Raw genomic sequence first — 24,936 nt, 5'->3', positions numbered from 1 at the left:
TGCCTGTCAGCCAGTCAGCCCAGACTGCTATTGTCCATGCCGAGATGGTGCAGCGCAGTCCAGTCTTCTTGGCCTAAGGCTGCTCAAGGTCCTCTTCCAAGGCCATCTGCAGTCTCCTACACTGAAGGTCAGCAGCTTCCCACCAGTCATACTGCAGCCACTGCGTTGTAGCACTAGGACAGGCAAAGGCACACAGAAGACAGCCACTAAGGGAATGCCCAAGAATGATTAGTTTACTTCAGTATGCAAATGGAATTATTTCATTTATAAATTTGGCTTGGCATGTTTATTTTGTGGTGGTTTTTAATTTTGCATTGTGGCTATGCAGACACTGTCATGGTCAGTGACAGAACAAAGGGACTGTCAGTGAATGCGGAATTGGGGTTGGCATTACTAGTATCTCACTCTGAAGACTGCTTCATGGAGATCCCAGCCAGAAAGGGGTTGTGTCCTCTCCTCCTCCTGAGCTGCTCACCATATAGCTGGTGGCAAGGGCTGTGCCCTTGTTGTGCTGCATGCAGCAGACCATAACAAATCTTGATACCTGCTCTACTAAGTACTGCTGAGTGTTGTTTCAACACACCAATGGTCTGCTCGATCACATTTCCTGTGGTAGCATGACATCATTGTATGTGTGCTGCAAACATGGGCATGGGTTGTGAGCCAAAGTCAGGAGTAACGTTGCCAGCAGATAGTCATTGCCGTGCAGTAGATACCCTTTGGTTTCCTGTGACAGCTGAAATACAGTTGGAGGACTGCCGAAGAATGAAGACATCATGAGTGCTGCCAGGATACCAGGCATTCACCTGCATGATTCACTGCCTAAGGCCACACACCAGCTGGTTCTGGTGTAGGGCAGAGTTGACATACTGCACCGCAAAATGATGTTAGCACATTCATTGGCACCCTGCACCATGAGGAAGTGTGCAATCCGAGTGCAGATGTGTGCTCACGCCTCCTGCTTCTCTCTGGCAAGAATGAAATAAATGTATAATTAGCTCGCAATGAGTACAGCATCAGTGACTTCTCTCATGCAAGGTCATCATTACAGGTTGGAGTTCTGGAAGCAACAGATGGCCGATTTCAGTGAGGACATTCTTATTGAAGTGCAGATGTTGCACGCATTGTTCCTCGCTGAAGTTCAGGTTGGAAAATTGCTCCTTGAACAGATATAGCCTCAGGCTGAGAGCCCTTTCCCACACCTCTCCCTCTTCTAGTCACTTATCCTGCTCTGCATGGCCTCTGCTCATTCTCTCAGTGATGCTGTATTCCAAGGAAAATGGCTACTACTGCTCCCAAGACTGGGAGCATCTGTTTTGTGCTGAAGCCTTGCACTCATCAAAACCTCCTTAAGCCACACCACTCCCTGTAGACTTCTGAAACTTGAAATAACTATAGAACATGTCAAAAACACACAGAATCAAAGCCAGAAGAAACTAACTGGGCGGCGCAGTGGGTAGCACTGCAGCCTCACAGCTCCAGCGACCCGGGTTCAATTCTGGGTACTGCCTGTGTGGAGTTTGCAAGTTCTCCCTGTGTCTGCGTGGGTTTCCTCCGGGTGCTCCGGTTTCCTCCCACATGCCAAAGACTTGCTGGTTGATAGGTTAATTGGACATTATAAATTGCTCCTAGTGTGGGTAGGTGGTAGGGAAATATAGGGACAGGTGGGGATGTGGTAGGAATGTAGGATTAGTATAAATGGGTGGTTGATGGTCGGCACAGACTTGGTGGGCCGAAGGGCCTGTTTCAGTGCTGTATCTCTAAACTAAACTAACCTATAATAGTCAACGGTCCCTTTAAATAGTGCTAGTTGGGGGGAGGGGGGGGGTTCCTTTCTGCTGCTGAACGCATGCTTGGCTGTGCAAGGTTAAGAAAGGGCATTAGCTTGAGCACTGAGCTCCAAAATGGCACCACTGATGTCAAATCAGCATTGTACACTGACTGATATCATGATCTGTTTGCTCTGCAGACTTTAACGGCTTTTCACTGCACGTGCTAACACCATACCAATATAGTGTTTGGCATGACTCACCCCACGTATCCCATTTGGGACAAACTGCCCAAACAATGAGCACTGCCAATCTGAATTGTGTGCCAATAGTGATTAAAATGAGACAGAGAAAGTAGGCTTAAGACAAACATAAGATGCACAATATAGTAGAGAACACAACTGATTATACAAAGTACAAGAGGAGATCTTAAAATTGGAATAAGACAAAGAGTATGAGAATGATTAGCGGCTAACACAAAAGGAAACCCAAGATTCTTACTATTTGTGCGTTTATGAAAAGGTGTAGTCAAAGGAAGGGTTGGGTGGAATAGGGTTGGGAGATATACTTGTGGGGGCAAAGGCCTCAAAAGAGAAGTTAACCAGTCTGGATGGGATGCATCCTAGGTTACTGGATGAAGCAAGGGTAGAAACTGCAAAGGCTCTGGCCACAATTTTCCAATCCTCCCTAGAGACAATAAACCAGGACAAAATTAATTAATTGCCATTTAGAAATGTATGGGCTAATAAATGAAAGTCAGCACTTATTTGTTGAAGGCAAAATATGTTTGACTAACTTGATTGAGTTCTTTGAAGTAACAGAATGTTGTTGATGCTATGAATATGGAATTCAAAAGGTTTTGACAAAGTATCACATAATAAACTGGTCAGCAAAATTAAAGCTCATGGTATTAAAGGGACAGTGCCAGTGCAGATCTGAAATTGGCTGAAGGGAAGAAAATAGAGTAGTGGTGAGCGATTGCTTTTCAGACTTGAGGGTGGTGTTTCCCAAGGATTAGGACCACTGCACTTTTTGAAATATATTAATGGCTAGGGCTTGGATATACAGCACATCATTTCAAAGTTTGCAGACGACCTGAAACTTGGAAATGTAGTAAACAGTAACGAGGATAGTAACAGACTTCAGAAGGACATATACAGACTATGTACTGGGCAGACATACAGCAGGTGAAATGTATTGCAGGTAAATGTGAGGTGATACATTTTGGTAGGAAGAACAAGCAGAGGCAATATATATTAAATGATACAATCTTAAACAGGGTGCTGTGACAGAAAGGGCGATAATGCATATAAATCTTTGAAGGTGGCAGGACAAGTTGAGAAGGCTGTTATAAGATATATGGGATTCTTGGCTTGATAAATAGAGGCTGAGAGTACAAAAACAAGGAAGTTAAACTAAGCCTTTATAAAACACTGATTGGCCACAGTTGGAGTTTTGTGGCCAATTCTGGGCACCATACTTATGAAAGGATGTCAAAGCCTTGGACAGAGTCCAGAAGAAATTTACTAGAATCATACCAGGGATGAGGCACTTCAGTAATGTGGAAAGACTGGAAAAGCTGGAGTTGTACTGCTTAGAGCAGAGAAGGTTATAAGGAGATTTCATAGATGTGTTCGAATCATTAACAGTTCTGACAAAATAAGGAGAAACTGTTCTAGTAGCAGAAGGGTCGGTAACTAGAGAACACAAATTTAAAGGCGATTGGTGAAAGAACCAGGTGATGTGAGGATTTTTTAATTCCATTTTGCAGCAAGTTGATGTGATCTGGAATGCACTGTTTGAAAGGCTGGTGGAAGCAGATTCAATAGAAACTTTCAAAAGGGAATTGGATAAACACCAGAAGGGAAAATATTCACATGGCTATGAGGAAAGAGCAAGGGAGTGGGAATAATTGGATAAAGCCATCAAAGAGCTGGCAAAGGCACAAAGGGCTCAACCTACCAAATCATCACCATGAAATACATTCCACAACAACTGCTTGCATTTCTATTGCACTCTTTAAAGAGATGAAGTTGTCTCAAATTGCTTTACTTTAAGGCAGCAAAAAAATAGCAGATGCCATGCAGGACAAAGGGAAAATACAGAAAGTTAGGTTGGACAAGTTAAAAATGGTTGAAGAGAACCATTTTAAGAGGTTTTTGAAAACTGGGAAGGTGACATAGTTGAAGCGGAGCTGGGTAGGGAGCTAAAGGTGGCAGGAGCACAATGGCTGAACAGCAGCCACCAATGATGGAGTAGTGGCCAGGACAGGGGAAATATAAAGCTGAAGGACACCATTAATTTAGGTGCAGCAAGACCATAAGTGATATTTTAAACGAAGGATTTTGAGGTCAATTCATTGGGGCAAGAGGATCCATTAGAGGCTTGAGAAAAATGGAACATTGGAGGGAGATGGCAATAGCAATGACTGCTGAGCTTTGAATGCATTGTCACTGAAAGAAGAGAGAAACTGGCAGATTGGCTTGAAGCTCATTAGGTCCTCAAGACAATGAAGACCTATATTAGGGCTTTGGTGGCACAAAGTATTATTCAGTGGCATGATGCACAGAATGCTGACGAATGGCTAATGGTACAGACAAGGAGGAACAACAGATTTTTTATGAACTGTCTTCTTTCAAATTTTGCTTTAGTGACAATAGCACTTGTTTTTGTAGTTATGAATTCTAGCCTACAGAACAATAGTCAAAGTAACTCAGTGCACACAAGTGTTATGAAATGCTTCTAATGAAAGCACTACATAAATGCAAGTTTTTTTTTCTTTGAAGTTCTGACAGCAAATGCTGCAGTTAATGAATCCACATGGATATTTGACAGGCTGGTGTCATTCTAGAATACAGGCACCGTAGTGCAGTAGTTAGCACCAATTCATAAATTTATGATATCATAAGCAGATTATCCTTTCATAATAAAATAATATTTATGGATATTTATGTACAAGTTATAATCTCACCTGGTTATACTCCTGATCTGGTAAAAAGTCAAAGGGATCATCGTTATCATCAGCATAACTGACTTGGATTTGCCTTAAGGCATCTGTTTAGAAAAGTCAACATACATCATCAGCGGTCTTAAAATTGAAGTTTCTAATCATCAATAGTTGCATCAAGCCTCTAGCTGTGACAATTAAGCAACAGATGTTAAAATGGTTCAGAACATGCTGAAAATCTACATTTATAGCAGAATGTCCCCGATCTTAAAATAGTTCTTAACCAATTTGCCTTTGTCCTGCAAGTTAACAATTGTTGCAGATTTGTCTTTGAACACAGCAACTGTTCAACCATAAAGACCTCAATATAAACCCTCCACAGCAGGCAGGAGGGGGTTGGGGGTGAGGGGGAAACAGTGGGTGGGTGGTGGTTTAAAAGGTAAATCTAGGTAACAGGCAGAGAGGCAGAAAACTTGATTTTTTAACATATTTAAATTGGGCTCCCACAGTGCAACTGGGAGACTCCTTTAAAATTTACTATTGCTGCAAGGAGTGAAAGGGAGGTGGAAAATGCTGCTTTCACAAGATGGGTGCCTCTTTCAGCACTCCCTGGGACCAGGAGAACAAAGAGCTACCCCCCCCCCCCCCACCGGCCTCTCAAGGGAACCTTCAGCCATCCCCAGCCCCAAGGGCCAATCTCTCTCCAGCCCTGATCACCAAACACACCCCTCAATACTTCCAATTGTGGGCCCATACAACCTCCCAATCAAGGACCTCTCTGACCTACCAAGGACTGTCCACAAAGGTTCCCAATTGCAGTATCCTGTTGCTGGCCAGTCAGGTTGTTCATTAAGCCAGAAAATGAGATAAAAAAAATTAATGAGGCCCTGCCATTAAGACTTGTCTGTCCTTGGCCTTCACATTCTTCTGCCGTTTTCGGTCTCACCCATACCCTCCCTGCCAACATCGAGGCCAAACTGTGCAGTTATTGACTGGGATAATATGGAGTCAAAAATAAATGCTTGGCCGATGTTCTGAAGCAGGAGGTTTCCACTTGACTGGGGTAATATTTTTGTATTCTACCAAGAACTCCTAGATTTGTCAAGTAGGTAACTGGCTCAGGTTAGAACTGTGGGACACACATTCTGTTTGGGTCACTGTGACCCCAATCGACTGCACGCTCAATGGGATATTTTATAATCTCTTAGAGGTCAAACATTGTGCACAAGACTGGCAAATGATTTTTTAAAGACACATGCTTAAACTCTTCAAAGTTAGCATTTGTGTAATAAAACTTGCTATTGCTGTGAGTAGGAATAAAACAAACTGCAAGCACTTTTTAAAAATGGTTATAAAATCAATAAAAGTGTAACTCCGAATCTCATCACCTGAATCCACAATTTTAGCGTTTCAAAATATATAACTTTTGAAACAAAAGCAGTGTGGAACATCCAGTGACAAATGGAAGGGAAAACAAAATGACACTCCTATCAGGGACATTTCACAAAAGGTGCATCATTTTCAGTACAATGAAACAATTGAAAGAGAAGGCAAGGAGAGTCTGGAGATGGTGGACCTGAATCAGCAAAACCCAGACTGACAAGGTAAGAAAATTGGTTCTACTTATTAGTTTTGAGCAGGACAGCAGTTGGATTCAACAACTAGACCAGTCATGTGTGTAGAATGCATGAAGTGAAATACCCTTGATTTGTGAAGTATCCAAGGGTGCTCAAACTGAACAAAACTATAACTTAAATAGACAGCACAACACATTTCACTGCCTGCTGCATTTTTAAATTATATTTCAGATAAAATATACCATAATTTTCTTATTTATATTTGAGATCTCTGAAAGATCATGCCAAGTTCATCAAAATGCCTTCACATTTAGTTACAATAGTAACTGAACAATCTTGCCAGAATGACTTGAGAAGTTCTAATATATTGGGAAGAGGAAAAATCTGCAGTGGGGAAATCTTACACAGCTCAGTTGAAAACACATTTCTATCTCAATGAATCTTACTCCCCTGACTCTGAAAGCTAAGTCTTTTCAGATAGATCCTCTATTCTCAATATTTATTTTAAGTTTTAGGAATCAAGGAAATCTCCTGCAATTCGACATACAAATGTATTATTGATATCCACTGAAATGGGAAAGTAGTGCAAGGTTATCATTTAATTGTGAAATTAATTTTCAAACAAATTCTGAAATGGCAATTTGGTTATGACGACTCCTTTAACTGGCAGCTGGTAAAGCTAACAGTTTACTTAAATCTTGACAATTTCAGCTTCTGTACAGGATTTTATCCACTTCAGGAAAATGACAAAATGACAAGTTCATTTAAAATTGAAGAGTTGTTTTTATTAGCTTAGTTCTGAAATTAAAAATAAAACAGGTACCTAGCTGTTTACCTTCCGCAACATGTTCTGCTTTCTGATTTGAGCTTTGGTCGTCTTCTGATTCAGTATCCAGCTGATTAACATTGCTGAGGATTTTATTAGCTGCTAACAGGCATCTTCTTGTGTGGAGTTTATCAAACTCCACACTTTCAGAGTTACTGCCAACACCGAGTTCAGGCATTTTGTCTATAGTGTCAGGAGCTTTTCTCAACACATTTGCAGAAGTTGCGTCGTCGGCTAAATCATCAGTCTCCCCTTGCAACGATGACCAGTTACTGTTGCTTTCCTCTAGCGCAGAGCTGCTGAACTGCATTCCTTCATTTTCCTGTGACTTAAGATTTGGCTCAGTGCAAAGGCCAGGAAAACAAATCACAGCCAAAAACCAATGAGCCCTATAGCAAAGAAGAAAAGATTTTATATTAACTTAGTTTATTTCTAAATAACAGACATTTAATTCAGTTTGCTGGGTTAAACCAATAGATCCAGAATAAAAAGCTTCTCAGTTATAGAAGGAATGTATTATGAAAGTATGTAAACTGGCACAGAACCCCAGTTAGCTCAGTAGCTGACCATAAAATCTAGGCCCTATTCCAGATTTGTACTAATTTAATTGATCTCAATTGGTTATAATTGTAGAACTCAATTAGTGTCAACACAAAGATGCAATGGTCTCTGACTCAGCCACTCCCTGCCTCATCCATTCCATGCTTCAACAACTCTCTCCTTATTCCCAGTTTTAATCTGATGACCCCTTGTCTGACTCCCCAACCAGAGGAAGTGGTCACTCTTTCAAAATCTCTGTAGCTTTATTGAATCTCCTCATAGTCTTCCCTGCTCTGTTGGCAATAGATCCCAGAATTTTGTGGATGTTAATGTGCTGGAGAGAAAATTTACTAGAATGGTACTAGGGGTGAGAGACTTCAGTTATGTGAAAACTTTAGAAAAGCTGGGATTGTTCTCCTTGGAGCAAAGTGGGTTAGGCAGAGATTTGATAAAGGTGTTCAAAATCATGAAGGGTTTTGATAGAACAAATAAGGCAAAACTTCCCATGGGTAGAGGGCAGGCAGGGTCAGTAACTAGAAGACATAGACTTAAGATAATTAGCAAAGAAACAGAAGGAAGGTGAGGAGCAAGCTGTGATCTGGAATGCACTGCCTGAAAGGGCAGTGGAAGCAGATTCAATAGTAACTTGCAAAAGGAAATTGGATAAAGACTTAAAGAAAAATTGCAGGGTTATGGGAGGGGGGAGTGAGGCAAATTGAATAGCTCTTTCAAAGAGCTGACACAGGCACGATGGGCCAAATAGCCATCTTCTGTGCTGTAAGAATCTATGATTGCAACAGATGTGGGTTGGGAAGGGAATATTTGCCAAGATCCCTGCTCCCAACAGCTATCCGGTGACCTCTAAGTGCACATGTGGATTTTGGCTGAAAATAGCATCAGGCTAGGGTATGACACCTCCAGCACTTGATTCATCAGCCAACATTCTGTCCTGGGCGAGGCGTCATTAATAGCACTCGGACGATGTACTCCAGTTAGGGGTTATGCAAAAAATGCAGAGAAAGTTGGGGTTGGGAGCGAGAGAGAGCGAGACGTTTTCAAAGAACAGAATATGCCTTTATTGTACAATAAATGAACCAATTTTAACTAAATCTTTACTGAGAAAGCAGTTTAGTCCAAATCCACTTGTTCACATACCTGGAATTAAGCCATCTTTGGCCCTCAGCTCTGGGATTCCTTCCCTAAACCCCTCTCCCCTCCTTTAAGGCCAATCTTAAAAAGCCAGTTTGACCAAGTTTTTGGTCACCTGCACTAGCGTCTGCTTCTTTGGATCAGTGCTAATCTTCTTATAAAGCTCTTGTGAAGTGCCATGGGATGTTTACTACATTAAAGGTGCTACATAAATGCAAGCTGTTGTTATTCTTCGATATAAAAGTATAAATTTCGCATGCACAGTGTTCTAATCTCATTTGTGGGACTTCAGGTGATAATTCAGATACTGGTTTCTGCTTTGCATTATTCTTTCGTCCTACAGTTACACCATGTAGCAGCACTAATCATCAGAGCAACATTCTATTTAATCTATAGTCCCCGTATGGGTCTTGTTTAATATAAAAGCCTCTGAAAACTGTAATAAATACAATGAATAAGTCACTATGATACTCACGTTTCATTAATAGGAACAAAAACAAAATCCTTTTGAAATAGATCCACATGCCTGGTCCACGTTTTCACCCTGGCATGACGCCGTTGTGGTAATCTAAAAAGTTGACATCAGAAGATTTGTTGATATTATAAAGCATATCTACACACAACAGAAAAGCATACAACATAAAAGGACTCATGACTGTACAGCAAATATGAAAAATTTATTAATGGAGATTGATTAACACAGCCTTCAATTTCCATGCCAACCTAATTTTGGGGCAGTGTTAAATGTTTGACGACCCTTAGCTGCCTCTGCCATTTCCCTCCCTTCCACTAGCCCACCTGGCTAAACTTCCTATAATACTTCCCCCTGCCCTAGCCCTGAACTCGCATCTTTCTCTAGTTTCTCTCCTATCTCCCCTCATACCATCTCTGAGCTCATCTTGTCCATGAGACCCACCTCCTGCTTCCTTGACTCTATTCCCACTAAATCGTTAACCACCCAACTTCCCCGCCTGGTCCCCATGTTTGCTGATATTGTTAACGTTTCTCTCTCAGGTGTCGTCCCTCTGTCCTTTAAATCTGTCATCACCCCTCTCCTCAAAAAACCAACCTTTGACCCCACCGTCCTTGTAAACTACTGTTCCATCACCAACCTCCCATTCCTCTCCAAAGTCCTAGAATGTGTTGTCACCTCCCAAATCCATTCCCATCTTTCTTAGACCCCGATGTTTGAATCCCTCCAATCAAGTTTCTGCCCTTGCCGCGTATCGAAAGTGCTCTAATCACAAATGACATCTTATGTGACTGGCTCGATGGGCTGAATGGCCTACTCCTGCTCCTATGTAACTTTCCCTCCTCGTCCTTCTCAACCTGTCTGCAGTCTTCAACAGAGTTGACCACAACATCCTCCTCCAACCTCCCTATGCTGCCATCCAGGTGAGTCGGACTGCTCTCAACTGGTTCCATTTTTATCTATCTAACCGTAGCCAGACTATCACTTGCAATGGCACCTCCTCCTGCACTGTTACCGCTGGTGTCCCCCAAAGATCTATCCTTGGCCTGCTCCTGTTTCCAACATGCTGCCTCTCGCAACATCATAATAAAACACAGTGTTCATTTTCACATATACACTGACAACACCCAGCCACACCCTCATCACCTCCTCTCTCAACTCCTCCACTGTTGTTAAATTAACAGACTGCTTATTCAACAACCAGTACTGGATGAGCAGAAATTTCCTCCAATTAAATATTGGGAAGACTGAAGCTATTGTTTTCGGTCCCCACTTTAAACTCTGTTCACTAGCTACTGACTCCATCACTCTCTCTGGCAACAGTCTGAAATTAAATCAGTCTGTTCGCAACCTTGGTTGTCACATTTGACCCTGACGTAAGCTTTCAATCACATATTCGCAGCAGCATTAAGACAGCCTAGTTCCACCTCTAAAAATCACCCGACTTCATCCTTGTCTCAACTCATCTGCTGAAACCCTAATTTTTGCCTTTGTTAGCTCTAGACTTGACTGTTGCAATGCACTCCCACATTCTACTCTCTGTAAACTTTAGGTCATCCAAAACTCTGCTGCCTGTGTCTTAGCTCGTACCAGGACCTTTTCACCTATCACTCTTGTGCTTGCTGACCTACACTGGCTCCTGGTAAAGGCCTGCAACCCGATCCAAACACAACATGTGTCGGGTTTGGGTTGGGTCGGGCCCCCTCTTCCGGGTCTGACTTTCGGGCTCTGCCGGTAAGTATTAAAAATAAAAAAAAAAAACTTACCTGAGCTGGGAGTCCAGGACGAAACTGAGTCTGCGCAGTGAGCAAGTGATGTCACTATGACGTCATCACACATGCGCTGCAGCTTCGTGGAGCTTCCCAGTCGGAAGGTCGGGTTGGGGCGAAATTAGAGGGACTCGGGCCGGGTCAGGCTCTGGTCTGCTGTGGATTGGTCGGGTTCTTTTTCCCGACCTGAGGAGGCCTTTAGCTCCTGATAAAGCAACACCTTGATTTTAAAAATTCTCATCCTTGTTTTCAAATCTCTTCATGACCTTGCTCCCCCCCCTCTCTATTTCTGTAATTCCCTCCAGCCCCACAAAGCTCAGAAGTACCTGCGCTTATATAATGCTGGCCTCTTGAGCATCCCCAATTTTAATTGCTCCATTATTGGTGGTTGCATCTTCAATTGCCTAGGCACTAAGCTCTGGAATTCCCTCCTGACACCCCTCCGCCCCGCTACCTTGCTTTCAACCTTTAAGATACTCCTTAAAACCTACCACTTTGACCAAGCTTTTGGTCATCTGACTGAATCTCTCATGTGGCTTGGTGTCATATTACATCTTATAATGGCCTCTGTAAAGTGTCTTGAGATGTTTCATTACATTAAAAGGTGCTATATAAATGTAAGTTGTTGTTGTGTTGGATAGTGACAACATTTACATAGCACCTTCGACATACAAAACATCCCAAGGAACTTCAGAGAAATAAAAATTGATAAAGAAACACAGGGAAAAGTTAGGAGACTTGACTGCAGGCTCGGTTGAAAATAAAGATTTCCAAAAGTTGCCCACAGGAATAGAGATGTAGAAGAATTTAAGGTGTCTCAAACAGGAGACCCATGATGGCTGAAATCTCTGCCACTGATGGTAGGCTGAAGTGGGGGAGAATGCAGAGGACTGAAAGGTGCTCGAGGGGATTCAAAGCTGGAAGAGTGAGGCATTAAACAGAGAAGGATATTAAATCAGACACATTGGGAAATTTTGGGATCCAGTGTAGTTCAGCAAAAGGGGGCCAGTAGTGGGGTTGGGGGTGGGGTGTTGTTGATGGGTGAACTGAACTTGGTGCAGGGCAAGAGGTAGGCAGCTGCATTTTGGATAAGTTGAAGCACGTGAATATGGGTAAGGGAAGGGCAGAAAGGAAAGCACTGGAGTAAAAGCAATGGAGAATTTTTTGAAAGCAAAAACCAAGTAGACAAGAAACCATATCCAAGCTTGGACAACAGAATAAAATTTTTAAATACAATAAAATAAATTTTTTGAATACAGTAGAATAAAAAATTTTGAATACATGGACACAGAAACACATGGGTAATTTCCAGTTCACAGAATATTGTCATAAAGGTAGTAAGAGCAATAGTTAACCCACAGTACAACATTAGGTCCAGTTTCAGGCACTCCATTAAGGCAATAGAGTGCATAGATTCACCAGAATGATGCTAGAGATGGGAAAGTATAGTTATGAACATACTAGGACTATTTTCACTGGAGCAGTAGAGGCATTGCAGAGATCTGATACAGTTTTTAAAAATTATATAAAATTTTGATAGGTAAATAGGCAAAGACTATTTCCTCTGGTTGGAGAGCATGATGAGGGATCATCCATTTAAAATTGTCACTAAGATAATGAGGAAAGAGGTTGGGAGAAGTTGAAATATGGAGTAAGGTGGGGCAGGAGGTATTTTAATCTCCAAAAACAGGTGGGAAGCTGAAAAGCTAAAAATCTGAAACACAAACACAACCCACCTCGAACCAGCCCACTTCCAGTTTTAATGGAGATGGAATGACGGGTGAATGACCAATGCACTCGCAGGAGGCAGGATGGTCATTTCATTATTTTAATGAGGCTGCCTGTCTTCATAGTAAGTGATTCTATTTTTAACCACAGTCAGCCAGATTTCTTTGGCCTCAGGAATCTTGGAAGGTGAAGATGAGAAAGGCTAAATCCATGTTAAGTGCCTTTACAACACAACTTGTGGGCCAGGAGGAGCAGGAGTGTTTCCTCTACGCCAAACAAGCTAACCAATAAACCCCCAACCTCCTCAACGACTGTCCCCTACCCCCACTATCAGAACCAACCATCAGCGGGCCCCCCAGCAATCAGACCCTCTCCCCCCTCCCCCCCCACAAGACCTCTCTGTTCTCAGCCCAGCTTTGTTGCGATCTCGTGCTGTAGGATTTCCTGCCTGGTAAACAGCCAACCTGTTAATCAGGTGAGCAATGTACACAAAAAATTTAAAGACATCCTGCAGTACAAAAACTACAGAACATTCAGAAAACCCATACTTCCAGGTTTCCCAACCTTAAAAACAGTCCCCAGCTCTGTTGCTGTCAGAGAGATAATATCCAGTCCATGGAATTCCTGGTCATGACAAGTGGCAGAGGCAGAGGCAATTGCATCTTTCTAGGGAAAAATGTACATATAGAAAAATATTGGAGCAGAGCTTGATACCCAGCTACAGGGAGAGAGAAGTAGAATGTGATGAGTATTGGATTGTTCAAGCTAAGAGGCAACATAGAAATAATGGACTAACTCGTTCCCCTTTGTGCTGTCAATTTCTGTGGCTCTCAATTCCCTTAGCAAATTCATTGAAAATCCAACAAAACATTAAAGTCATTGATGGGAGAGGTTATTGGTTAATGGAGTGTTATGACACCCATTTTTAGCTAATGCACAAAATGCTAGGGAGATTATAAAAAAAATTCAACTTTCTTCCAAAAAAGGTAAGGGGCCACATCAGCTGGGATTCTGCACACACCAAATAAGTGATGTTCAGTCGATTAAAATGAATGGGCAGAAAACTGCAGGCTGGGGAGGAGGGGAAAACCCCAACCATCGTTACTTAGATACATTAGAATGCAAAGTTAGTAAATGCAACTATTTTCCCAAGAGGATGAACTCTATGTCACACTCTGGGTAAACAGAATGATCCAGCATATTTCCGGATCAAAGGAGCACTTGTTTTTTCCAAAGTGAACTCAAGTGTCCAATGTGGGTACAGATTGTTTAAACTGAGCTGGAAGTATTTTTTAAGAGAACACTGGTGACAAGTTAATGCTCTGATATGGATGGTCGGCCCCTCATCAACAGCTCACTTTTTTTTCATTGGTGGGGGAGGGTGGAGGGAGAAAGACATCCCCAAAATTTTGGGAAAACAGAGGATTTCTTCACAAAACCATTTCCATGCATTCCACACTTTCCACTTCTCTGGGGAAAAGTTACACAACTCTCAATTTTCAGTTATGATAGCTTACGAGAGATTGGCAGATTCTGGAATGTTCCGTCGTTCTCGCTGATTCAGACGTTTGTAAAAAAAGGAGCTGAAAATGTGTACTCTATCTGCATCCTGCTGTTTGATTTTTTCAAGTACTAAATACCTGCAGAGTTACAAAGAATGGGTCAGGACAAAACAGAAAAAAAAGTTCATCTTCATTCATCATGGCAAAGCTACCTCAAAATACACTACTCTCCTGGCAGATATGTGAATGGTTTAAATAGGTAACTCAGGCCTTGCAGTTCTTGATGCCATGCATTGTGATAAAGATAATTACCTCAATATTTATACAACTTAGACCAATGCACAGATAATTGACAAGTGCACCTATGAGATAATATAAAAAGAACTTGAGAAGATTTGCGGGTTGATAGGTAAATTGGCCATTATAAAAATTGCCCCTAGTGTAGGTAGGTGGTAGGAGAATTGAGGGAAAATGGGATTAATGTAGGATTCGTATAAAATGGGTGGTTGTTGGTCGGTGCGAACTCAGTGGGCTGAAGGGCCTGTTTCAGTGTTGTATCTGTCTATGACTATGCCAATCTACACTTGTCCCTCATTTCAGATCTCCTCAAAGTTGGAAACAATTAATTTGACAAATATCTGAAATAAAGATTAATCTATATTAGATCTCCACCCTAGAGACTGGGGGGGGGACGACAGAGCGAGAGATGGGTGGGGGCCGACACAGAGAGAGATGGGTGGGGGCCGACACAGAGAGAGATGGGTGGGGGCCGACACAGAGAGAGATGGGTGGGGGCCGACACAGAGAGAGATGGGTGGGGGCCGACACAGAGAGAGATGGGTGGGGGCCGACACAGAGAGAGATGGGTGGGGGCCAGAGCGAGAGATGGGTGGGGGCCAGAGCGAGAGATGGGTGGGGGCCAGAGCGAGAGATGGGTGGGGGTCAGAGCGAGAGATGGGTGGGGGTCAGAGCGAGAGATGGGTGGGGGTCAGAGCGAGAGATGTGGGGTTGGGGGAGCAACAAAGCCATCTTCCAATCTAGATCTTCTACCTTATATCGCCTTTTGCTTCTTTGCATTACCAGTCAAAACCTTACGATTCGGTGATACTCTTACCCAAGTGCTCCCCCACATTCACTTGGTCCACTCGGCTCAACTCACTTCCCAGCACCACATCCAGCAATGCCTCCTTTCTTGTTGGGCCGAGAATGTACTGATAAAGGAAGCTCTCCTGAACACATTTCAGAAATTCCTCCGCCTTACCCTTTACTATAAAATTATCCTAATCAATATTTGGGTAATTAATGTCCCCCCCCCCCCCCCCCCAAAATATCACCACACTATAGTTCTTGCACATCTCTGTGATTTCCCTGCAGATTTGCTCCTCTATCGCGCTCTCACTTTTTGGAGGCCTACCGAATACCCTCCAATAGCCTGATCATACTGTTTTAACTTTTCAACCCTAACCAAATGGATTCTGTCCTTGCCTCCACAAAGACATCCTCTCTTTCCAACACTTCAATGTCTTTCCTAATCAGTACTGCCAACCCACCTCCTTTGTTCCTCATCTATCTTTTTTTTGCCATTTTATATCCATGTATAATTAGTGCCCAGTCCTTACCATTTTTAAGCCACGTTTGTTATTGCCACTACATCAAGTTCCCATACTGCTACTTGAACTTGTAGCTCACCAACCTTTGTTGCATTTACATACGTGCATGGTAATCCTGTCTTTGCATGCTTTGTAGCCCTTCTCAGTCCACCCCTACCTAATATGGAACTATTCTCTACTCTAATATTGTCCAACATTCTCACATTATGCACCTTATTCCTCTCATCTACTACGATATACTGGTGCCCAACCCCCCTGCCAATTTAGTTTAAATGCTCCCCAAACACACTATGGAACCCCCGGCGAGGACATTAGTCCCAGCCCTGTTGAGGTGAAACCTGTCCCTTTTGCTCCACAACTGAAGTCTTCCCTCCCGCACCATGCTTCCAGCCATGCATTGATCCTCCCCATCCTTCTATTTCTACTCTCATTAGCACGTGGCACTGGAGTCATCGAGTGATTACCACCTTTGAGGTCTACTCTTTAACTTCTTCCCTAGATCCTGAGGATCTGACCGTAGGATCTCAATACCTGCCCTCTTTATGTTGTTGGTTTCTTTAACCTTTTTCAAATTCACCAAAGAAGTCTCCTAGCATTAGTATTATTGCACAATTTCGGTCATTTGTTTGTGCTGAAACTAAAGAGAAATTCTGCAACACTGCAGAGTTTGAAAGTAGATTGTTTTATATTTTGGAACTAAAGTACATTTCAAGAGTTTTCAGATAGTGCCACCCACAGGCAAGAATTATGTACTACTATATATAAATAAAATGATATTAAAGCACAGTAAAACTTCCATATTGGAGGGGACAATTACCATACAAGTCTATATTTAATCAGTATTCGCATGGTTATTGGAGGGAGCTTTTATTTGTTGCTGCACCGGGAACGGAGTTGGGGGTATGGAGATGGGGAGCCAGGAGCGAGCGGAAAACCCGAAGTCTGGGCTTTCTTGCGTGCCATGGCATTTTTAACCAGAGGGTGCATGGGTGGTGTGAGTCTAATCCCGGAGGCACAGGGAGGAAGCACATAGATTTCTCCTGAGCCACAAGGCGTGCTAGAAGGTACTTTTCTTCTCCCCAAAATTGTCCCCACTTCCCAAGGCTCCAGAATAGCAGCCAGCCAGAGTTAAATCTGCAAGCCAGGTTAAATGACACTTGCAGCCTCATTAACATATTTACAATGCCAGTTCACCAACACCCCACCCCGCTCTCCTTCCTGGGAGCAGGTTAACTGTCCACCCCTTGTTCCACCTCAGTAAAACCTGGAGGTCGGTGGGTTGGAGCAGGCTTTCCAATGCACTCAGAACTTTGGTCCATTTAACCACCAAACCCACCACCCATACCCAATCAAACCTGCTCATGCATATTAAAATACCCATTACCTCAGCCTTGCTTTCACAAACCCGAATTAACACAAACCTGAGTTAACATTTTATTTATCTAGTGTTCAGTTTGGCTGTTTGCATTTCTGTGATGATCTCCATGATCATATTCTGGATGGTTAACAGAAAGTTTACTTGGAACTTTATTTTTGTTGTCACCAAGTGCTTGTCTCCACTTAAGGCCTGGGGCTGTTTTGGATACCCCATGCTGGCCTGTAGGGACTGTACTATCAGGGAATTTGTGGTAGGGGGCTGGTTATCATTTGATCCGGAGATCTCTGCATTCTTGAGGTGAGGGGCAAGAACAGCGAGATGGAGATGCTCTAGCACTTGTTTTGGAGGTGAGGTTTTTGCATTGCTGTTCGTGATGCTGAGTTTGGCATTGTTTTTGATTTCACACCCTGAGCTGTGGGAGCTGTTGGCTGGGCATCCCTGGGGGATGTTTCACAAAGCTAGCGTAGATGAAGGTACCTTATTTTTCGGGATGCATGGGGACTAGGATGAACTGTTGCCTGGTTGGGTGGCTTGGGCTCCTGTAGAGTGCACCAGGATGGGGGTTGGAGGGGGGTGGGGGTGGTGGGTGAAACCTCTGGATACTCCTTGGATTGTCTATTTTGCAGCTCCCTATCTCCCAGGGTGCACAAATTTTCTTGACTAACAACCTTATTGATGGAAACCATTTCAGCAATACAACCATTCACCCCAATTAGAATAAAAAAACAAAAGGTTTCTTGCATTCATGGAAATGATCATGTAAAAGGAGTATTATTCATTGTGAACTTTATTTCTGGGGGCTAAATGGATTATACTAGAATATACCATGCACGTCTCTGAACATTAAGCCTTCAAGGAGTGTACCAACAAGTTGTTACGCATCACCTTTCATCTCAGCCAGACATATGAAAGGCATGAAAAAGAAAAAAAGTGATTTAAATGTAACTTCAACATGGAAGACAAAACAATGGAATGGGCAGAGGAGCTGAAGCTGAAGACCATTTGGAACATAGAAATTAAAAGTAGACCATTCTCAGCCCATGAGCCTGTTCAATCATGGATGATCCAAACGTCAACTCCATTCACCCTCCTTTGATCTATATCCCTCGACACACTTCTCCAATAAAACTCTATCAATCTCAGTCTTAAAAAATTTTAAACTGACTCAATATCCAGATTTTCACTACCCTTTGAACCAAGTATTTTCTAATCTCACTCCTGAATGTATATACCCTATCAAATCCATTTTCATTTCTAACACCTCAGTTAGATCACCCCTCAAATCTTCTAAACAAGGGAATAGAAACTATTTATGCAACCTGTCCTTCGAAATTTACCATTTAAGCCTCAATAACATTCTGGCGAATCTGTGCTGAATGCCCTTCCAAGGGCAATGTATCTTTCCTGAGGTGCAGTACTCAAAATCAAATGCAGGGCTCCAAATGGGGTCGAACCAAGGCTCTGCACTACTGAAGCAGAACTTCCTGCCCTTTGGTGTCACAACCTTCTTGAGGTAAAGGCCAACAATTCCACTTTTGATTACATTTTGTACCTATGCACTAACCTTTAGTGATTTGTGTCCATGAACACCTAAATCCTTTTGCTCCTCCACAGCTCCTAGTGTCTCACCATTATGAAAATATTCCAATTTGTCTCTCTCAGATCTAAAGTGCATGACCTCACACCTTCCCATATTAAACACCTGCCACAGTTTTGCCCACCCACTCAGTACATCTCTGTAACTTCCCTCATCCATCTACAAAACTTACTGTTCCTTCTAACTTAGTGTCATCTGCAGACTTGAATATACAACTCTATATAGCTTTACCCAACTGATTAATATGTATGGTATCAAGTTGAGGCCCCTATGTAGATCCCTGAAGAGCACCACTTACCACATTCTGCCAATCACAATATTCCTTTTATCTCCTACCTGTCAACCAATTAACCATGTCCTAAGGTTACCTCTAATTCGTTGTGCTCTCATTTTTGTGAATCATCTTTTGGCACATCAAAGCGCATTTTGCTACTCAAGTTCATCCAACCAACAATTCAATTACATTTTGGATGCCATTCATTTAGTTCTACTTGTTTTATCGATCATATTCCAAATATCTTAACCAACTTAAAACATTTATTGGAATATATTCCTTTAATTCTATTTTTCAACAAATTATGTAATTGGCACAACTTCAAACTAATATGCTGAATTCACTATGTATGCTATTTAAAACTTTTAATTATTTCAACTGTAAAGTGCTTTCTATAAAGCTTATGCAACTCTAACCCTTTCTCACAACTCATACTATTTGTACAGCATCATTTTGTTCTCTGCATCCTCTATAACACCCACACATAACCAGAATTTTATAAAGTGGCAATCAGGGCATTACAAGTGCCTCTACAAAACCTCTGCAGACTTGCACTGCATTGTTCTGGCCAAGTACCCCAATAGTCTACTTGCTTTCCTTCAATTACTTCTCCAGATGGTCAACATTGACTCTCGCACCTTTTAAAGTCTCAATTATGCCATTTTCCAAGCTCAAAATCCAGTATTCATAAAAAAACTTTCATCTGTCTGTTCAATTGCATTGTATAACTAATTGGTCTGCAAATTGCTAACTGCTTGTATCCTTCCTTTAATATCCGCAAATTAAACAGGTTTACAATTGCTCTTTACAAACAGATTATTTATGTCGACAGGGAAAAAAACAGGGGTCCAAACATTGACCATTACTGTTTTCCATTCAGTAACATCTCCTTCGTCGAACCGTTACCTCGGACACTTTGACGTGGCACCCATCATGAGTCTTCTGCTTTCTACCCAAAGTCTTATCCAGCCCCATGTTCTATCTTGGATTCTCAGTCAAGTCTAACACATTGTAAAAGTCTTTCTGAAGGTTCAAAAACTATTTAACAGAGAGTACCACTGTTCCTCATTTATAGTATTCACAAGGAAGACTGCGGAGGTTTGTCAAGCCGTATCACCCTCTTATAATTCCATGCTAGTCTTTTTTTTCAAATTAGGCTACCGCTATACAAGTATTCATCGAGCCCTACTCCATGAAGTGACTTCCACCATTTATCCCATTTCTGGCTATTAGGCCTTTTGTTGCCTATGTCAAGAGTCTCTCTTTTAAATATGCACACATTTATATTTTCTGTTGTTGCTTACATAAATACATAATAAACAGTTACTCACTTTAAATAAAAATCTATGATAACATCGTTCAAGAATTCTCCCTCTTTCAAACAATAGAGATCTTCATTAGTCACAGATATGCCGCCCTTAGATGGAGGAGGTGGGTAAACTATCAACCTGGCAAAAACAGAACCACACTTGGAATAATACAATTCCTTGAGAGATGGAAATATATGCTGACTATAGACAATGTCTTATTCTAGGTAGTGCAACATTTAAATCCAGAATTAAAACCACCCCTCGGCACAGAGTTTTAGGTGCATTAAAGCATTACATGGAATCCTAAAGTCAAGACAGAAATGTTTTTCAGGTCAGATTTACATCAGAAACTCTCCTAATAAGGAATGGTGATAAGAGGGAGGAAAGCAGAACAAAAACCTAAGAAAGTAAATTCAATGGCCTGACAGCACACAGGAGGAAGAGGGCTTCTGCAAATCAACGGTTGCTAAAGTTTCTTCTGTTTTTCCCTACTCCACGGGGAGATATTTGGCCTCTGCTTAAACGCTCATAGCAACAGCACCACTGAGCTCAGTTTTCAGTGGAGTAGGGGATTTAAACTGCTAAGCTCCCAGACTCATTTTATGCAAGTCTACCTGCTCTACCATGTGCTGTCCACTGTCAACTGTTTTTGGAAAAAACTTATTTCTCTTCTCCAAAATGTTTTAAAATTTCACGACTGAGTCATAAACTGGACTTACAGCTTAATTTAACAGTTTTCTTAATCTATACAATCATTCTGAAATAAACACAGTATGTTTTAAGGACCTTTGCTCAAGTACTGTGATTTCTTCCTTCAATTTAACACTTACTTTTCAATAGGACCCGCAAAGGAAGTATGGGATGTTCCCAATCCATCGTCACTTGAAAGGGCGGTGTTCCTCAAACAGTATTTGGGGGAAACCTAGAAATTAGATTTAAAGTACAGGTCATACATAGGAGTAGGAGAAAATAGAAGGGGGAAAAAGTAACTTTCTGCCGTTATTGTAGTCACTTTTTCAATTAGGGCAATTCCATATTCTACAGATTAAAATCACATGCCCAGTAAAACAGCAAGGCCTCTCCCACTCAAATTCCTTAGGTAGAACTATGTGAGTCTTTCCCCTCTCAACTGTATGATATCCAGTGCCCATCTTTACCTCCCATCAACCAGCTCACAGCAGCACACAGTTAACACGTGACTTTTGGAGGAGTCCAGTGCCTTTCGTATGTAGAAGGAAGGAAATTACCTGTATTTGACAGCTAATTAGAATTTAAAAACACAATTAATATCCAACACTTCAGTATTAAACTTCTTTAACTTACCAATTCATTCAGTAGAAAACCTACATTCACTAGCTTGGGGCACGGGGGGGGGGGGGGGGGGGGAAAAGATGACACTTGCAACATGCTTTCATGTAAAAGTTAAGGTCAACAATACCTAAAGAGGTCTTACATCTGCATCACTACATCTTGCAAACCATTAGAAACATATCCAGGCTTTTTAAATACACCCATGGTCTGACTTGGGATGTGATAACTGACAAAAAAAAAAAGCCCTCAAACTGCATGAGCAGTATTGCAGAATAAAGTGCATTTACTAACTGACATTCAGATTCTACTAATAGATGACTGATGTTGCAGATGGGTCTAGCACACTGACTGCGGGAACAGGAAACTAACGAAATGTGCATTCGGCTTAGTCCCATGGAACTTCCTTGCTTGTATATAAATATTACAAGATATTCCAACTCTTAACAGAATGCTATGTTGCCTATGAGTGAAAATGCCAAGGGCACAATGTTCCTTTAATTAGGCTAGATGTATTAGAATTGAGTAACCCAAAAGGTATATCCCTGACCTAGGTACCGGTCATTAATTTTAAACTGGGCAGTGAAATGTATAAGCTCATTGCCCACAATGGCCTCAGATCTGCATGCAATGATTTCAGTATTGCCTAATACATTTCATTAGTCTGGCTGGATGTCAAAGTCATTCATTAGTCTTTCAAGTCTGCTGGTGAGTATGCCAGTGCCACCTAATGGACACTAATGTCTGTTGTGAGTGGCATAACGGAGGTAACTGCATCTACTGTACATCAATCCAGTCTTTGGCAGTCACCCAATGCCAGAATTCGACTGGTAAACATGAAGACCAGTCCATGTTTATATTCCATTCTTGTTCCTACATAAATCCACTTCTCACACCCAATGCTGAGGGATCATTTATCTAGCAACACATTTAACTTCAAGAACCTTGTGTTTGGAATAGTCTTAAGTGTTCATCTTTGCCCAATCCAATGCAACAACACTAAACCTTCTTGCTCTTTCAAGGAGAAAGGCCAAGTGACCTCAGCTGCTCTCGTTTTCCTGCAGCATTCCCATTGTTCTTCAGAATTTCCAACCTTCTTGCACTTTACAATCTCAATTAGGCATAGACAGAAATACCACAAAAAAACTGATTTAAAAAAATTATTTGTTCACTGGATGTGGGTGTTGCTGGCTAGGATAGCATTTATTGCCCATTCCTAATTGCCCGCGAGAAGGTGGTGGTGAGTTGCCTTCTTGAACCACTGCAGTCCATGTGGGTAGGTACACCTACAGCGCTGCTGGGAGGGAGTTCCAGGATTTTGACCGAGTGACAGTGAAGGAATGGCGATATAGTTCCAAGTCAGGATGGTGTATGGCTTGGAGGGAAACTTGCAAGTGGCGGTGTTCCCATGCAACTGCTGCCCTAGTCATTCCAGGTGGTAGAGGTTGTGAGTTTGGAAGGTGCTGTCTAAGGAGCCTTGGTGCATTGCTGCAGTGCATCTTGTACTTGGTACACACTGTTGCCACTGTGCGTCACTGGTGGAGGGAGTGAATGTTTGTAAATGGGGTGTCAATCAAGCAGGCGGTTTTGTCCTGGATGGTGTCGAGCTTTGGGGTTGTTTGAGCTGCACCCAGCCAGGCAAATGGGGAGTATTCCATCACACTCCTGACTTGTGCCTTGTAGATGGTAAACAGGCTTTGGGGAGTCAGGAGGCGAGTTGCTCGCTGCAGGATTCCTAGCCTCTGACATGTTCATGTAGCCATGGTATTTATATGGCTAGTCCAGTTCAGTTTCTGGTCAAAGGTAACTCCCAGGATGTTGATAGTGGGGGATTCAGCAATTGTAATGCCATTGAATGTCAAGGGGAGAAGGTTAGATTCTCTCTTGTTTGAGATAGTCATTGTCTGGCACTTGTGTGGTGCGAATGTTACTCGTCACTTGAACATTGACCTTGTTGTTAATTTGGTGCTCCTGAGGATCATACTTAATTTCATACAATCAAAGTTATACAGCACATAAACAGGCCCTTCGGCCCATCATGCCCGTGCCAGCCATCAACCACCTATCTATTCTAATCCCATTTTTCAGCACTTGGCCCATAACCTTGTATGCTATGGTGTTTCAAGTGCTCATCTAAATACTTCTTAAATGTTGAGGATTCCTGCCTCTACCACCCCTTCAGTCAGTGTGTTCCAGATTCCAACCACCTTCTGGGTGAAAACATTTTTCCTCAATCCCTTCTAAACATCCTGGCCCCTTACTTTAAATCTATGCCCCCTGGTTATTGACACCTCTGCCAAGGGAAAACGTTTCTTCCTATCTATGCCCCTCATAATTTTGTATACCTCAATCAGGTACCCCCACAGCCTTCTCTGCTCTAAGGAAAACAACCCTAGCCTTTTCAGTCTCACTTTATTGCTGAAGTGCTCCAGCGCAAGCAACATCCTGGTGAATCTCCTCTGCACCCTCTCCAGTGCAATCACATCCATCCTATCGTGCAGTGACCAGAACTGTACACAGTACTCCAGCTGTGGCCTGACTAGCGTTTTATATAGCTCCATCATAACCTCCCTGTTCTTATATTTTATGCCTCGCCTAATAAAGGAAAGTATCCCATATGCCTTCCTAACCACCTTATCTACCTGTGCTGCTGCCTTCAGTCATCCATGGCAAAGTACACCAAGGTCCCTCTGTACTTCCGAGGGTCCTACCATCCATTGTATATTCCCTTGCCTTGTTAGTCCTCCCAAAATGCATCACCTCACACTTCTCAAGATTAAATTCCATTTGACACTGCTTTGTCCATCTTACCAGCCCATCTACATCGTCCTGTAATCTAAGGCTTTCCTCCTCACTATTTACGACACCACCAATTTTCGTGTCATCTGTGAACTTACTGCTCACACCTCCTATATTCACATCTAAATCATTAATGTACACTACAAACAGCAAGGGTCCCAGCACCGATCCCTGCGACAGACCACTGGTCACAGGCTTCCAATCGCAAAAACAACACTCGATCACCCTCTGCCTCCTGCCACTAAGAAAATTTTGGATCCAATTTGCCAAATTTCCCCGGATCCCATGGGCTCTTCCCTTCTTGATCAATCCCCTATGCAGGACCTTACTGAAGTCCATGTAGACTACATCAACTGTTTTACCCTCATCTACACACCTCGT

General features: G+C 42.3%; 1 protein-coding gene across 10 annotated transcripts in view; it reads right to left on the bottom strand.

Annotated features, from left to right (window-relative positions):
• Positions 1 to 24,936, bottom strand: part of senp6a (SUMO specific peptidase 6a) — a 230,720-nt gene that overhangs the window by 13,127 nt on the left and 192,657 nt on the right. For 8 of the 10 annotated variants that reach the window (XM_068044661.1, XM_068044663.1, XM_068044666.1 and 5 more), the window contains 6 exons: positions 21,279 to 21,370; positions 20,470 to 20,586; positions 14,295 to 14,417; positions 9,284 to 9,376; positions 7,117 to 7,508; positions 4,741 to 4,823 (listed from right to left, as the gene is read on the bottom strand). In XM_068044661.1, the coding sequence (XP_067900762.1) occupies positions 4,741 to 4,823; positions 7,117 to 7,508; positions 9,284 to 9,376; positions 14,295 to 14,417; positions 20,470 to 20,586; positions 21,279 to 21,370 (900 nt within the window). The remainder of the gene's footprint in view (positions 1 to 4,740; positions 4,824 to 7,116; positions 7,509 to 9,283; positions 9,377 to 14,294; positions 14,418 to 20,469; positions 20,587 to 21,278; positions 21,371 to 24,936) is intronic. The other 2 variants (XM_068044662.1, XM_068044665.1) reach the window with 2 other exon arrangements.

Source organism: Heterodontus francisci, chromosome 13 (assembly GCF_036365525.1).
Source record: "Heterodontus francisci isolate sHetFra1 chromosome 13, sHetFra1.hap1, whole genome shotgun sequence".
Classification (NCBI taxonomy): Eukaryota; Metazoa; Chordata; class Chondrichthyes; order Heterodontiformes; family Heterodontidae; genus Heterodontus; species Heterodontus francisci.
Note: the sequence above shows the minus strand (reverse complement) of the source record. Positions and strands in the feature narration are given on the sequence as shown.